This window comes from Dendropsophus ebraccatus, chromosome 6 (genome assembly GCF_027789765.1).
Source record: "Dendropsophus ebraccatus isolate aDenEbr1 chromosome 6, aDenEbr1.pat, whole genome shotgun sequence".
Lineage (NCBI taxonomy): Eukaryota > Metazoa > Chordata > Amphibia > Anura > Hylidae > Dendropsophus > Dendropsophus ebraccatus.
The window spans coordinates 26,831,619-26,847,039 of record NC_091459.1 but is presented as its reverse complement, the minus strand read 5'-3'; the positions used below and the strand labels follow the sequence as shown (position 1 = coordinate 26,847,039).

The 15,421-nt window shown below is 43.0% G+C and overlaps 1 protein-coding gene across 2 annotated transcripts in view; it reads right to left on the bottom strand.

Moving 5' to 3' along the window:
* Positions 1 to 9,998: 9,998 nt before the first annotated feature.
* Positions 9,999 to 15,421, bottom strand: part of ORC3 (origin recognition complex subunit 3) — a 53,828-nt gene continuing 48,405 nt past the window's right edge. For both annotated transcript variants that reach the window (XM_069973555.1, XM_069973556.1), the window contains 2 exons: positions 14,820 to 14,893; positions 9,999 to 10,230 (listed from right to left, as the gene is read on the bottom strand). In XM_069973555.1, coding sequence (XP_069829656.1) covers positions 10,125 to 10,230; positions 14,820 to 14,893 — 180 coding nt within the window. In that variant the 3' untranslated portion in view covers positions 9,999 to 10,124. The remainder of the gene's footprint in view (positions 10,231 to 14,819; positions 14,894 to 15,421) is intronic.

Here is a 15,421-nt window from a genome sequence, read left to right as displayed (position 1 = left end):
ACGTCATGGTGCTTGTTCAAGTAAAACTGCAGATTGTGCTAACTGGGCGGGGCTTCTTGGTAACAGCACCACCGTTGGCCCTACCCCTCCATGTCATAAGCACATAGGCCCTGCCCCCTTGCCTACTATTGGAACAGGCTGGCCTAAAGGTCTAGGCCCCACCCTGCCTAGGTCAGCCCATACCAATCTAGAGTGTCAAGAAGGGCCTATGTGGCAGTGACATCATGGAGGGGCGGGGCAAACAGCGGTGCTGTGGGCAGGGCTATGTGACACTTGCCACTAAGTCCCGCCCACTTGGCACAATCTGCAGTTGATAAAAGATCGCTTTTTACTTGAACAAGCACCATGATGTATATAATATAAAATAAGGTATAAAGACTGCTAAATCTTACCCATTACACCTGTGTAGGGAAGTCAGAATACAAGTCTGAGGACACATTCCCTTTTTAATAAAGGTCAGTGAATATGCTGACAACTGTTCTAGTCTTTAGTAAAGATTATAGAAAAAAAAATCTGTTGTATGCTCCCTTTTAAAGGTTCATTGACACGGTTTTTCCTCACATACCTGGGATGAAATCCAGTTTTTGGTAAAAAAAATAAAATACAAACCCTTTGCAATCTTAGCCTTACTACATAGCAGCTCCTTATGGCTGATTTAGCCAACCTACAGTCGCTGCTATGTTACCCTACACTGGGTGCATATAGCAGATTTAGTTAGAGATTGTTGTTAAATGTGTGTGAACGTAGCCTTTTTCTGTCTTTTATATCCATACCTGGTTTTGGTTGAAAAATACTGTGTGGAAACAATACACCTGTAGGGGTGCCCTCACACACCCCGGATCCGCAGCAGATTTGATACTGAGTAGTTATTAAGGTCAAATCTGCTGCGGATCTGCAGCAGAAAATCCGTAGCGATACGGTGTGTGAGAAGCTACCCGTAATTTAATTCTTTCTAGACTTCAATGGGCGGTTTCCTTCTGCAAGAGGGATGAAAGTAGTGGATGTGAAAATGTGTTCATGTTGGTAAGGAAAACCCTCTCGCATACATTGTTTACTCCATAGATCAGTAATAGAGCACTGGTCCTATTACATAAGGGGGGTCGGGGAAAAGTTGTCGATCACTATTTGGCAGTTTGTTTCTAAGCTGGAAGAGTCCATTGTGTGGGGGGAGATCTGTGCTGGTCTCTTCCTGGATGCTGGATGAATATATATGAGCAGCAGTGTAATATGAAGATATCCTGTGTAATATAGAGAAGATAAGTAGTGTAGCAGTAACCTCTGTCCTCAATGTGGTATTTTCTCTCTGGGAGAATGTTGTTTGGCAGAAACTAAAGGGGTATTCTAGGCAACTGAAAATCCAGGGGGACAGAGTGGTGGGATCATAACTCCTATTTACCCTTCCCCATGCCCCCACAGTGCAGTGTCACGGCTCATGGCCCCCAACCAGATTTGTGATCCTGTGATGTCATGGCCCCACTCAGCCAATCGGTGAGTGAGGCGGGGCACAGCTGCAGTCACTGATTGGCTGAGTGGGTAGTTCTTATGGGGTTGTAATGATTCAGGAGGACGAACAGAGAGCTGATAAATCTGGGCCTATGTCTGACCTCTGGCGTTAGCATTTTTTTCTTTGAGTATGGTGAATATTTAGTTAGAAACATACAAGACTGTCAGCAGGAAAGACCACCGTATCAGTCTAGTTCTGAATTCTCCAGGACGTGGAGGCTGGAGACTGGCTGCGTCCACTGCACATACTGGAGAAGCTGCTTTATATCTTTGCCTTATTCCCTCAGTAGTCGCCCCAGGATCATGTAGGACATTAGGAAGAAGCAGCTGAGCCAGGTCTACTTTACACCAGCTGCGGCTGACCAACTCCACAGCCCTGCCTCTATGGCAGGGTTCTATGACTTGGGAAAGGGCTCTGATGATTGTGCCTATTGTTTCTACTAAGGCCCCCTCACCCTTGATGATATAGGGTTCCTTTAGGACACCATAGATAATAATTTCCTTAAAATTGATAACAATTCAGTCCCAACTTAAATGTTTTCCATCCTAAACCAACTTGTCAGGATAGGGGACAAGCAAGAGATCACAGGGGTCTGACCCCCATATCCCCGGTAATCTCCAGATCGGCTCCTTTATTTTGAATACAGCCACGGGTACAGCTCTATTTATTCCCTATGGAGGCGCTGTACTCAACTCTTTTCGCCGGCTCCATAGGAACAAATAGTGCCGTGGCTCACGTGACATAACTGCAGCGGATTTAAAAAAAAAAAAAAAGCTGGGGGCTGACCTGGAGATCACCGGGGAATATGGAGGTTGGACCCCCGAGATCTATTACTTGTCCCTTTTCCTGTGGATAGGGGGCAAGTTAGTTTAACGTAAACCTCTTTAAGTAGAAGTCATCATGTAAACTAATGTCTTTTTGCACAAAAAAAAGTTGTCAGTATTCACTGAAGAGAGCGCTGTGTGTGTGGTAGTGTCTAGAGACACAATTGTGTTATCACCACTACAGAGCATGATCACTGGGTGGGGCACTGTTTTGTTAGGAGTAACTATAGTTATTAAAGGGGTTATCCAGCGCTACAAAAACACTGCTGTTGTCTCCAGATTGGGTGTGGTTTTGAAACTCAGTTCCATTGAAGTAAATGGAGCTAAACTGCACCTGAACTGGAGACAACAGTGGCCATTTTTTGTAGCGCTGGCTAACCCCTTTAACAGGACTGGGAGCAGCAGGCACAGGATAGTATTCTTAGGGTACTATTACACGGGCAGATGGGGGCCGATAATAACTGTAAATGTTTATGGGGCCTATTATACAGCCTGATAATCGTTTAACGAGGACTGCATGGACATGGATACCGATGTCCTTCCAGCCCTGTCTTAAACTGTATATATTACCTGTCCATGCTCAATGGCTCCTCTTGCTTGCGGTCTGCTTCTTCCCAGGTCCCGTGCGCTGCAGCTTCAGAGTGGCCTGTCTGAGCTGTGCAGGAGGACTGTGAGAGAAACTTTTCTATAGAGGAGTGTGAGTGCAGGCAGATTATAGCAGGAACGGGGAGAGAGGGGTTACAGCTGTGGAGAGATGACCCCCACAGTCCTGTCCCCTGATACAAGCCCCAGCCTGAAGTGGATCTGCTATGATTTGGAAGGTGAGGGAGACTTCCTGGGTCACAGTACAGTGCTGTAGACCCTGCTATGCAGACCATGGCCCTCCCCCACTCCCCCTCCCATCCAGTACAGGAAGCTCTTAAACCAAAGCGATGCTCTTAACCCAAGTTACAATTTTGAAAAACTGTGAGCTCTGTGAGCTAGCAACATGTTCTCAATCCAAATTACTCTTAACCCCTTAAGACCGGGCCTGAAATGGCCTTAAGGACCGGAGCAAATTTTATGAATATGACCTGTGTCACTTTATTCATTAATAACTTCGGGATGCTTTTACCTATCCGGCTGATTCTGAGATTGTTTTCTCGTGACATATTGTACTTCACATTTCTGGTAAATTGGAGTCGATACTTATAACGAATCTTTATGAAAAAAACCAAAATAGCGTGAAAAATTGTGAAATGCATTTTTCCAACTTTAAAACTTTTCTGCTTATACAGAAAGTGGTTATACCACATAAATTATATATTAAATAGCATTAGCAACATGTCTACTTTATGGTGGCAGCATTTATTAAACGATCTTTCATTTTTTTTAGACAATAGAAAGCGTAAAACATTAGCAGCAAATTTCCAAATTTTCTGTAAAATTTCAAAATCAGATATTTTTAGGGACCTGTTCAGGTTTAAAGTGTATTTGAGGGGACTGTGTGTTAGAAAGCCCCACAAAGCACCCCATTTCAGAAACTGCACCCCCGAAACTCTGCAAAAGCATATCCAGAAAGTTTTTTAACCCTTTGGGGGAGTCACAGAAATAAAAGCTAAGTGTGTAAGGAATTTGAAAATTTTAATTTTCTGTGCAGAGATTTTATTGTAATTCAATATTTTTCATAATTATAAACCTATTACCAGAGAAATGCACCCCAATATTTATTGCCCCGTTTCTGCAGTTTATAGAAATACCCCATATGTGGCCCTATTGCCTATTTGACGCAACCACAAGCCTCAGATATAAAGGAGTGCCTAGTGAATTTCAATGGCTCCGTTATATTTGGTCATTTCTGACTGTACCACTTCAGGTTGGCAGAGGCTCTGGGGTGCCAAAACCTAAAAAACACCCCTAAAGGGACACCATTTAGAAAACTGCACCCCTCAAGGAATGTAACAAGGGGTGCGGTGAGCATTTGGACCCCACAGGTGCTTCACAGATTTTCCGAACAATGTGGCGTGAAAAAAGACAAAAGTATTTTTTACACTAAAACGTTGTTCTAGCCTTCAATTTTTCATTTTCACAAAGGGATAAAAGGAAAAAAAAAACACAAAACATGTAGCGCAGTTTCTCCCGAGTACGGAAATACCCCACATGTGGACATAAAGTGCCAAGCGGGCGCAGGACGAGCCTCCAAAGGGAAGGAGCGCCAATTGGCTTTTGGAAGCTGTATTTCACTGGAATGGATTTCAAGGGCCATGTCGCATTTACAAAGCCCTCGTGCTGCCAAAACACTGGAAACCCCCCACAAGTGACCCCATTCTGGAAACTACACCCCTCAAGGAATCTAACAAGGGGGGCAGTGAGCATATGGACCCCACTGGTGACGGGCACAAATGTGAAACAATGTGACGTGAAAGTGAAAAATTTCATTTTTTCACTTTCACGCCACAAATGTGCCCGTCATCAAGGGGTCCATATCCTCATTGCATCCCTTGTTAGATTCCTTGAGGGGTGTAGTTTTCAGAATGGGGTCACTTTCGGGGGGTTCCAGTGTTTTGGCAGCACGAGGGCTCTGTAAATGCGACATGGCGTTCATCATCCATTCTAGCCAAATCCAACCTCCAAAATCCAAATGGCGCTCCTTCCCTTCGGAGGCTTGCCCTGCGCCCACATGGTGCTTTATGTCCACATGTGGGGTATTTACGGACTCAGGGGAAATTGCTCTACACATTTTGTGTGTTTTTTTCTCTTTTAACCCCTTGTGAAAATGGTAAATTCAAGGCTAGACCAACATTATTGTGTAAAAAATGTAATATTTCATTTTCACGCCACATTGTTCCACATTTGTGCCCGTCGCCAGTGGGGTCCATATGCTCACTACACCCCTTGCTACATTCCCTGAGGGGTGTAGTTTCCATAATGGGGTCATTTGTGGGGGGTTTCAACTGTCTTGGCAACACAGGGGCCTTTTAAATGCAACATGGCCCCTCGAAATCCATTCCAGCCTCAAAAAACCAAATGGCGCTCCTTCCCTTCGGAGGCTTACCCTGCACCCGCATGGCGATTTATGTCCACATGTGGGGTATTTCCGTACTTTTTTTATCTTTTAGCCCCTTGCGAAAATGAAAAAATCATGACAAGATCAATGATTTAGAGTAAAAATTAAAAAAAAAATTACACAAAATGTTGGTCTAGCCTTGATTTTTTTTTCATTTCCACAAGGGGTTTAAAAAGAAAATAAACGGAAAACGTGTAGGGTAATTTCCCCTGAGTACGAAAATACCCCACATGTGGACATAATGTGCCATATGGGCACAGGGCAAGCTACCAAAGGGACAGAGCGCCATTTAGAGGCTGGAATGGAGGATGGAGGCCATGTCGCAATTACAAAGCTCCTGTGCTGCCAGGACAGTAGAAACCCCCCACAAGTGACCCCATTCTGGAAATAACACCCCATAAGGAATCTAACGAGGGGTGCAGTGAGCATATGGACCCCACTGGTGACGGGCACATGTGTAGAACATGTGCCGTGAAAATAAAAAATACCATTTTTTTCATTTTCACGTCCCAAATGTGGCCGTCACCAGGGGGCCATATACCCGCTGCCCCCCTTGTTAGATTCCTTATGGGGTGTAGTTTCTAGAATGGGGTCACTTGTGGGGGGTTTCTACTGCCCTGGCAGCACAGAGGGTTTGTAATTGCTTCATGGCATCCTCTAATGGGAATGGCGGCCATACCTACTTAGCTGGGGAAAAGGGACAATTCTAATTTATTTGGGGGTATTAGGCCAATTATTAGTTTATAAGGTTGAAAACGACAGATGTCCATCAAATTCAACCTGTGTTGATCCAGAGGAAGGCAAAAAACCCTCGTAAGGCAGACGACAGTAGCCTCATCATAGGGAAAAAATTCCTTCCCGACTCGATAATGGCGATCAGAATAATCCCTGGATCAACGTGACCCCTGAAATAGGAATAAGGGACAAAATTTAGATAATGTAGAACCCCAGTGACGTGTGGTGCGCCTTGAAGCGATCCAGTATGCAGAGGCCGGGGTGATCAGGACAGGTGTCACACTGGAAAATGGTGTCCTTCCTGATCCCCCTGTTACGCCACACTCTGCACTTCTTCTGGGGTCTCCTGTTTTCCAGTGTGGGGACGTCACCTGGAAAATGTTGCCCTGGTGCGATACGGGGTCCTTCATATCCAGAAGCGCTGGGTCCGCTCCATGGCTGCTAAATATTAGGGTTCTAGTACTGCTTCTGATATTTTCGGATCGTGCCGCAAGCTACAGTAGCTCGGGCAGTGAGGGACCGGAAGAGGGGGTGCTGGTATAAAAGTTATCCCCATCCAGGTGGTGGTGACCTTTATCCAGCAGTGGGAAGATCAGTTCCCGAACGATCTTCCCACTATCTCGGAGGATGGGGGGGCATTGTGGGGGCTGGATTCGGCTGTCCCTTCCTTCATACACTCTAAGGGTACGTGCACACTGCGGAATGGCGAAGGATAACCCTTTGTGCATTCCGCAGCTGGCACCCACCGGCAGACTGATGCGGGCGCGCGTCTCCGTCCGTCATAGACTCCGTTCTATGCACGGGCGGATTCCGCTCTCCGTCCAACGTATTCATTCTTTGGACGGACGATGGAATCCGCCCGTGCATAACATGGAGTCTATAACACGGGTGGAGACATTCGCCTGCATAAGTCCGCCGGCGGGTGCCAGCTGCGGAATGCACAAAGGGTTATCCTTCGCCATTCCGCAGTGTGCACGTACCCTAAATCTGTAAGTGTACCCTGAGGTTCTCTCAGAGTTTGTAGACGCCATACAGTCATCTCTTATTGGGACGGTACTGGCGGAAAAGACATGTCTGGGAGGCAGCGTACGCTACGCTACCCCCAGACACGTCACTGGAGGATGAGGATGATGAGGATGAATGGGGGAAAGAAGGATCCCCCCATTCATCCTCACTGGCTGTTTCGGTGTCGGAGGCAATAATAACGTATCCCTCTGACGCCGAAAACACCCTGGGGGCCACTTTTATATAGGGATTGGTATATGGGGTATGTAGTGGTGTAGTGTCAAACTTTATTCAATGTAGTGTGGTGTAATGTAGTGTTTTTTACGTGTATTTTTACAGTAAGTATAAAAAAAAAAAACCTAAGCCAAAAATGGTGTTGCTGATAAATGCCGCACTTATGTGCGGCACTTATCAGCAGACCGTGGCAGTCGGATATAGAAAAAAAAACACCCTACGCCAAAAAGGAGGAGTTGCTGATTAACAGCGCACTTTCGTGCGATGCTGATCAACACTCAGCGGCGATAGGGTGCGGAAAATAGAAAAAAAAAATTTGGATAGAAAAAAAAAAAAACCCTTTATTACATACTGAACATCCCTATAGCTGCTGATAAGTGTATTATACTTATCAGCCGCTAGAGGGCAGCAGAGCGCAAGATCCGAAAAAAGACGACGCTGGAGCCGGAAAAAAAAGCCGGGCGGGACGTCACGGAAGGAGCCGAAGACCCGACCAGAAGACGAGGACGCCGCGAACCCGGAAGACGCCGATCAGGACCCCGGGACAGGTGAGTAATGTACAAATACCTGCTCTGGACCCCTCAGCTACCTAGCTGAGAGGTCCGGAGCAGGTATTAATAACTTTTGGGGACTTTGATTGCTGTGAACGGCCCGGAAAGGTTCCGATCGCCGCTATTGGCTGATCTAAACTGATAAGCCAATAGTGGCGATCGTCGGCAAGGGGGGGGGGGGGGGGTTAACAACCCCCCATGCCGACAGGGAGAGATGGCCTGCAGTGTATTTCTGCAGGCCATCTCTCCCGATCACATGCGGCCGGTCCGCGGCGCCCTCTTAAAGGACCCGCGTACCGGTACGTCATGGGTCCTTAAGAGGTTAAAGAGTCACTGTCGTATTTATTTATTTTTTTGCAGAAATCAATAGTCCAGGCGATTTTAAGAAACTTTGTCATTAGGTTTATTAGCCAAATATGTCATTATCTGCATTCAAAAAAAACTTTTCCCAGGTCCCCCCCCCCTCCTTCCTCTTTTCCATTCACTGCAAAAAATCAGGAAATTGTGACTTGTTGCATCAGACATACTCTGTCTGTTCTAGGGAGAGGGGAGGGGGGAGACAGCAGAAAGGTGAGAACAAAGGATTAGAGGCAGTATTCAGAGGTCAGTGCTGACTGTCAGAGGAGATAGAGGGTGATGTATTCGTAGATTAAATCTTTTATTTAGCTCTCTCCATAGGAGAACAATGAAGACAGGGGGGAGAGCTTCAAACTGCTTTCTCATGATTAAAATTCATTTTCAGCTAATAAACCCAATTACAAAGTTTCTTAAAATTGCCTGGACTATTGATTTCTGCAAAAAAAAAAAAAATAATAATAATAATTTCACGACAGTGACACGTTAAACCACAGGTACTACTAATAACAAAGGGAATCGTTTTATCATCTCTGAAATCCACTCATCAGCCACTTGTCTTTTAACTGACTGCTATTCCTCCCCGGGTGCTGGGAAAAGCTGGATCCAGACCTGGGAAACTTCTGACCACTGACCTTTACACATGAATTAAGCTGACCCACTATTTGCTTCTGATTATTCCTTTGTGGATACACTGAAGTTTTGTATGACACTGATTATTTGTAATCATTTTATGATTGTTTTGCATATTTGCATCATTGCTGTGTTACTGTACTATGTCTATGTGTCAGTTAATTTTCTTTTACTGATTACTGTCAGATACAAAAATTGTTCCTTTATTCTAATCTGTTTCTATTTTCTGACTATAACTTTTTTTTTTTATTTCACTTTTGTTATGGGGGCTGCCGTTAGCCTGGGCTGTACTTACCAGCATTAAGTGACATGCCTTACAGCAAGCCTCATGGACATAGACTACAATAGAGAGTCTCTCCCCATGGAATGAATATAAAACATTACTGAGCGTGCTCTGTGACCTTTGAAGAGGTCATTCTACAGGGAGCTGCTATTTTCTCCTCTAACTACTGGTGTCACATGTTGCTGCAATGCTGTACAGATAACTTTACTGCAGCCTCCTCTTATCACCACAGACACAATAAGAAGTCTTAGCTTAGTTTTAGCCCTAGTGGTGAGAATGAAAACTGCAACATTGCAAGATTATTTTATAATATAGATAGTAAAATGGAAAATTAGGGAAAATGTCACCAAAATTTCTTAAAAAATATGTTTAACATAAAAACATAATTTAAACATGTCATTTTCTGATGACACATTCCCTTTAAGGCTATGTTCACATATAGTATTTCCGTCAGTCTTTTTGTCACCAAAAAACTGAGCAAGATACTGTGTGTGTGAAAATAGCCTAAAGGAGTGACAACCAAAATGTTGCTGTGTAGAATAAAAGAGATTCACTTTTGAAGTGCCGTCTGGAATCTATTAGCTGGTATTGGAGGGCCTGTGGATCCAGGGCCTTGAAGGACAAGCACTCTGATGTGATTATAATATATATATATATATATATATATATATATATATATACACACACACACAGACCATAAATGCAATATAGCTGAACAGGTGGAAAACTGAGACCTTCTGTGTCTGAAATTAATGGGATGTGTTCATTTCCATTTTTTCTGGTGCCCGAGTGTACTAGACAAATGGAAGTTGTAAATAAAGTTGTGAACCCAGCTTAGTCAGATTTTATTTGCAACTCATGAACATATGGGAATATAATTTGTACAAATTCCTGAATGTATTACAATATAAACATAAAAAAAGAAAGTTCAGCTCAAAGTTTTTTCACAATGAACTCAACATCCGCCCCAGGTCAGCCTTGCCACATGGTCCGTCTTCTGCTTTGTAGGCTTTACAAATCCAAGGAGCTCCAGCTCAGAAACCGCTCGAATAAAACGTGCACTAAGAAGCCAGTTAAGGATATTATCTTCTGTATGACCAACCTCTTAATAAGTTTACAGAAATAGAAGCTACAGAGAAACAGATGTACACTCATATCTGTTCTCGAACACAGTCTGTTCTGGAAGGCCATTCCAGAACTGTGCAGTTCAAAAAGTGAGTTTTCCCATAGTGAATAGTGTAAAGATGTTTAATTGTTTTTTACACTCCATTGGTCAGGTGTAGAGCGCCCACCCTACAGAGTGTAGAGTTAAGTGGTGATGCTATAGCATTACCACTTACTTCCTCTGGACATACAGTAAGTAGACATGATCGAACATCAGGAATTTTCAGGTTTGATCGAACTCAAACCTTCATCTTTTGATTCCTGATGCCTTCCCGTTCAGTGGGGAAGGTGGAAACAGCCAGAGTACCGCCTGGAAAACAGGAATACATCCTATTACCTAGGCTGTATCACAGTTTTCCAGGCGGTACTTGCGCTGTCTCCACCTTCCCCACAGAATGGGAAGGCATCGGGAATCAAAAGATAAACATTGGAGTTCGAACCTGAAAATTCCTGATGTTTGACTATCTCTAACAGCAAGTAGTACTGCATTGTGCACGGCTCCTTACTGTACAGGAGCAGGGATTCCCATCATAATGAGAGGAATCCCCACTCTAAAGGGATTTTTACTAAAGAGCAGAAAAATTGTGCTCCCAAGATTCTGAGCAGGAGGAATACACTGTATGCCTTCTGCTCAGTTTGCCAGCCAGGCGAGGGATAAGTGGTGATGTTGTGCATAGTGTCTGTGGTCAGGGTCTGAGTGTTAGGACTCCCACTGATATCCAGATATAGCCAGTGGAAGTGCATGGCTGAATGCAATCCTTGTAAGTCTATGAAGCTCATGTTGTGCAGCAACACAAAGACAACTGGGATTCAGGAAATAAAAGCACTCGGTCATCTGCTTTTCCTGGTTAGATCATGTAGGTCTGAAGACTAAGATCTTTTGAAACGTGTCTGAGACACATTAAAAGTTTCCTACAAGAAAAACACTTTAAAAACAGCTCACACAACACTGAAATGACGGCCGTCCAACAACAACGGACATCATTTTCAACATAGCCTTGAAGTGTTTTCCCATTTGGAAACATATAGATATTATAAAGCGGAGCTGTCAATGTATTGCTACTGAACCACCTGAACATTCTCTGCTCTATGGTTTCTTTTTAAATTCCAGGGATAAGGAATATGTGCCTACGTAGGAACTAGTTCTGGGAAGGACTCTGACTCAGGATGAATAGGGAACTGTGTTTCGGCTTGTCCATAAGAATCCCCTCTCTAGCTATGCTCAGGAAAAGAATTATAAAAATCTCTCTCGTTGGTATTATTATCTGGAGCGATAGCACGAGATGTTTTCCTCTGTTGACTCATGTTGATGGAGATGTGGTGTGGAGAGGGGAGTCGGGAACACAAAATCAAGAAAGGAGATTTGCTGCAAACCATAATTATGCCCGACACTGTTCTGTGTAGCATACCTTAAACAAAAACGTTCATCCTGGACGTGCAAAGGAAAAACTTGGAGACCTTCAGGTTGCCAAATAGAAGAGAAAAAGAAAAATATTCAGCAAGATGTACATAAAAAATTGGTTCTTTATTAAAGTTGAATCCAAAAAATTGCATATAGTAGGTAGGAAAAAAATCAAACACGCTAGACGCGCTTCAGCCTTTGTCACAGCATTGACAAAGGCAGAAGGCTGAAACGCATCTAGTATTTAGATTTTTTTTCTACCTACTATATGTAATTTTATGGATCCAACTTTAAGGCTAGGTTCACACTGAGTTTTTGCAATCCGTTTTTTTCATCAGTTTTTTGCAAAAAACTGATGAGAAATGGATGAAAGAACGGATGCATTTGTGTGCATCCATTTTCATCCGTTTTTCCATTTACTTCCATTGTAAAAAAAAAAATGGATCCTTTTTTTTTAACGGACACAAAAGTAGTGTCAGCTACGTTTTTGTGTCTGTCAAAAAAAAAAGGATCGTTTTGTTTTTTTTTCAATGGAAGTAAATGGAAAAACGGATGAAAATGGATGCACACAAATGCATCCGTTTTTTGCAAAAAATGGATTGCAAAAACGCAGTGTGAACCCAGCCTAATAAAGAACCAATTTTTTATGTACATCGTGCTGGATATTTTCCTTTTCCTCTTCAGTCTGGAACACACTTGGTGGTCCTGACAGGGGATTTTGGAAAGTAATCTTTGCCCTTTATGATAAGGTCTGTTCTACTACTTCACCTCCTTCTGTTGGGGACATTCTTGATTGCCTCCTTTTTTATTATTACCAGTGTCTGAGATCTATGTTTACTAAAACTTGGTTCTCTTGGGACAGTTTTAGTAGCTCAGGAGACCTTGCTGTTTGGCTCTCATGCCATGGGTCATAGACTTTATTTTCCTTGGTATGAGCTAGGAGTCATGTAAGTGAAGCTTTCCTCCTTCCTGATCTTACCTGTACCTCTTGTCTTGTCTGAGCCTGTCTTGTCACACTAGCCATTGCTAGTGTGAAAATGCTAGAGTAGGGACCATGTCTCTGAGGACACCTTAACGTTGGTGACATGGTACACTCTGTTTGATCAAATAGTTTGCTTAGATCCTCACTTTTTAATATCTACAGAACAGGTGTTTACCTTGTGTACGCTGGGAGGAATATATACGGTAAGCCCTTGCACCTGTGGGTTGCTGTTGCACCTTGTTTTTTTGTCTGTGTTCTCCTTTTCTCTTTCTCTTTCCTACATGTAGTGATTTCTTGGGGCATAGTATTTTATTATTGCCAATGATCTTTTGTTTTGTTCAGCAAAATACTGCTGGAATGGGTCGCCTTTATAGAATGTTGGTATTCTTGTATATCTTTTTGGACTCATCTCTGCGGATAGATATGGTTACGGTCAACTGACTTTTTCTTCTGTATGTTAACCATGGAGCTGTCTGCTTTCAACCAGAGTAGACAGCCAATAACAATGGGCAGCTTTTGCGCTGACACGGCAAATCTTAATAAAGATTATCTATTTATCAGGTTTAAAAAGAGTGATGTGCATTAAATTATTCTTTAATTTTTCTTTAACGGTGGCCATACATATTGGATGAAAGGAGGTTGCCGGTCCTTTTAATAGACACAGCCTTACACATTTTAGTCCATATTGGCCGTTAAATTGGTTCATATTGGCCATACATGATCAATGACACTGGGTGAAGAGCAAGCAATCTTTCCTGGAACATTATGACAATATTCTAGGAACATTCTGAGAATAGCCTTTCCTGAATGAATGATCTATCGTGCAAAAATTTCGAACACGGCCAAGTTCTGTTTAGACGACAACGGCCTATCATTGGATGGCTAAAACGGCCATCTGTTGATAAATTTTAGCCGACAAACCATTCTGTTTTGGTTGAAATCGTCAATGCAATGTGTATGGGCCCCTTTAGTGTAATTCCTATACAATTGTGCATGAGTTGGTAGCATGCGGTCTGCGGTCGTGCGGACAGGCAACACCCGTATCACCAACTAATGTTATGTTTCAGGTAAGTGTGTGTCGCTGTGTCTGCTGGAGGCCTTGGGAGTAGATCCTGCAGGAATCAGTTGATCACAATAGCAGTCTGCAGAGGCACTTTCTGAAAATTAATTACTACTAATCTCTTAAAGGGAGTGTGTTTAAATATTCTGACTTTACTTTTTTTTCCCCCATTTTTTTTTTTTTACATTTTTATAGAGGCTGCCAGATTGCTGGCATTTAGTGACATGCTTTACATCAGGGATGGGGAACCTTCGTCCCTCTAGCTGTTGCAAAACAACAATTCCCTGCTTTGGCATGACGGGAATTGTAGTTTTGCAACAGCTGGAGGGCCAGAGGTTCCCCATCCCTGCTTTACAGCAAGCCTCATGGACATAGACAACAATAGACAGACTTTATCCCCTTGAGATAAATGTAAAGCATTACTAAGCGTGCTCTGTGACCTTTGAAAAGGTCATTCCACAAGGAACTTCTATTGTCTCCTCAATCTACTCACCAAAGACACAGTAGGAAGTCTAAGCTTAGTTTTAGACCGAGCGGTGGGAATGAAAACTGCAAGATTTCAGGATTATTTTATAATATAGATAGAAAAATGGAAAATTAGAGAAAATGTCACCAAAAATTCTTAAAAAACTATAATCATATAAAAACATTATTTAAACAATAAGTGATTTTCTGATGGCACATTCTCTTTAAATTCAGTGGGATAAATCTCCTGTTCAACAGACCTGGAACTGAACCATATAAGTGGGATACCAGCAGGAGATTTTGGCCTTACCTTATACTTGTACGGCTTACGAGCTGAATTGAGAGAAATAATACATGCTGCTTGTTCAGCCAAGACTATCTGTAATCTTTTACAAGTGACATATGATCTGCGACAAAGAGAATTTAGAATGGAGTATGTCTGAGTTATTAATGTGCCACCATAGAACTGCATCCAAATAGTGAGCACAGGACAAGCCTTTGCATGTGCAGTGCTTCCAAATGTTCAGCTGCCACTCGCACATTCTCTTTACTTTACACGGACAAATATAAAGGATACTGAGTCATTTCATCTACTTGCTTCAGGGAATCTGAATCACTGTCATCATCCGCGTTTACAACTGTTGCGAATGCCTGCAGATATGTACGGAAAATAGGAAAATGAAATAACAATGGTTGCTGCAATAAAAGATTATGTAAAAAAACACACCATCCATCTTCAGTCCTTAAAGCGATAAAAATCAATAGTACAGGCGATTTTTTTTTTTTTTTTTTTTTTAATTCTAAATTTTATTACATTTTCAAAATTTTTTTATACAGCAATCAATACATTTGGCGTCTCGCAGGGCGCTGAAGTATTCATAGACAATTATACAGGACAAACAGACCTAAACGCGGCTCCCACAAAGTACACTTATTTGGCATAGCACACCTATATGGAGGATAGGGAGTGAGCTAGCGCTCGACCAAAAAGAGGTCTGAAGACCAACAGATTGGGGGGGGGGGGGGAGGGGAGGTGAGAGAAAAAAAAAAGAAAAAAGGGGGGGGGGGCAGGTGGGTAGAGGGGTAGTACAGAAAGGGGTGGTGAAAGGGGGACAGGCTGCTCCTCACTTAGTTAGCAGAGACCTGTATTCAGGGGTCTCGGTGAATAGCTCCCAGTAA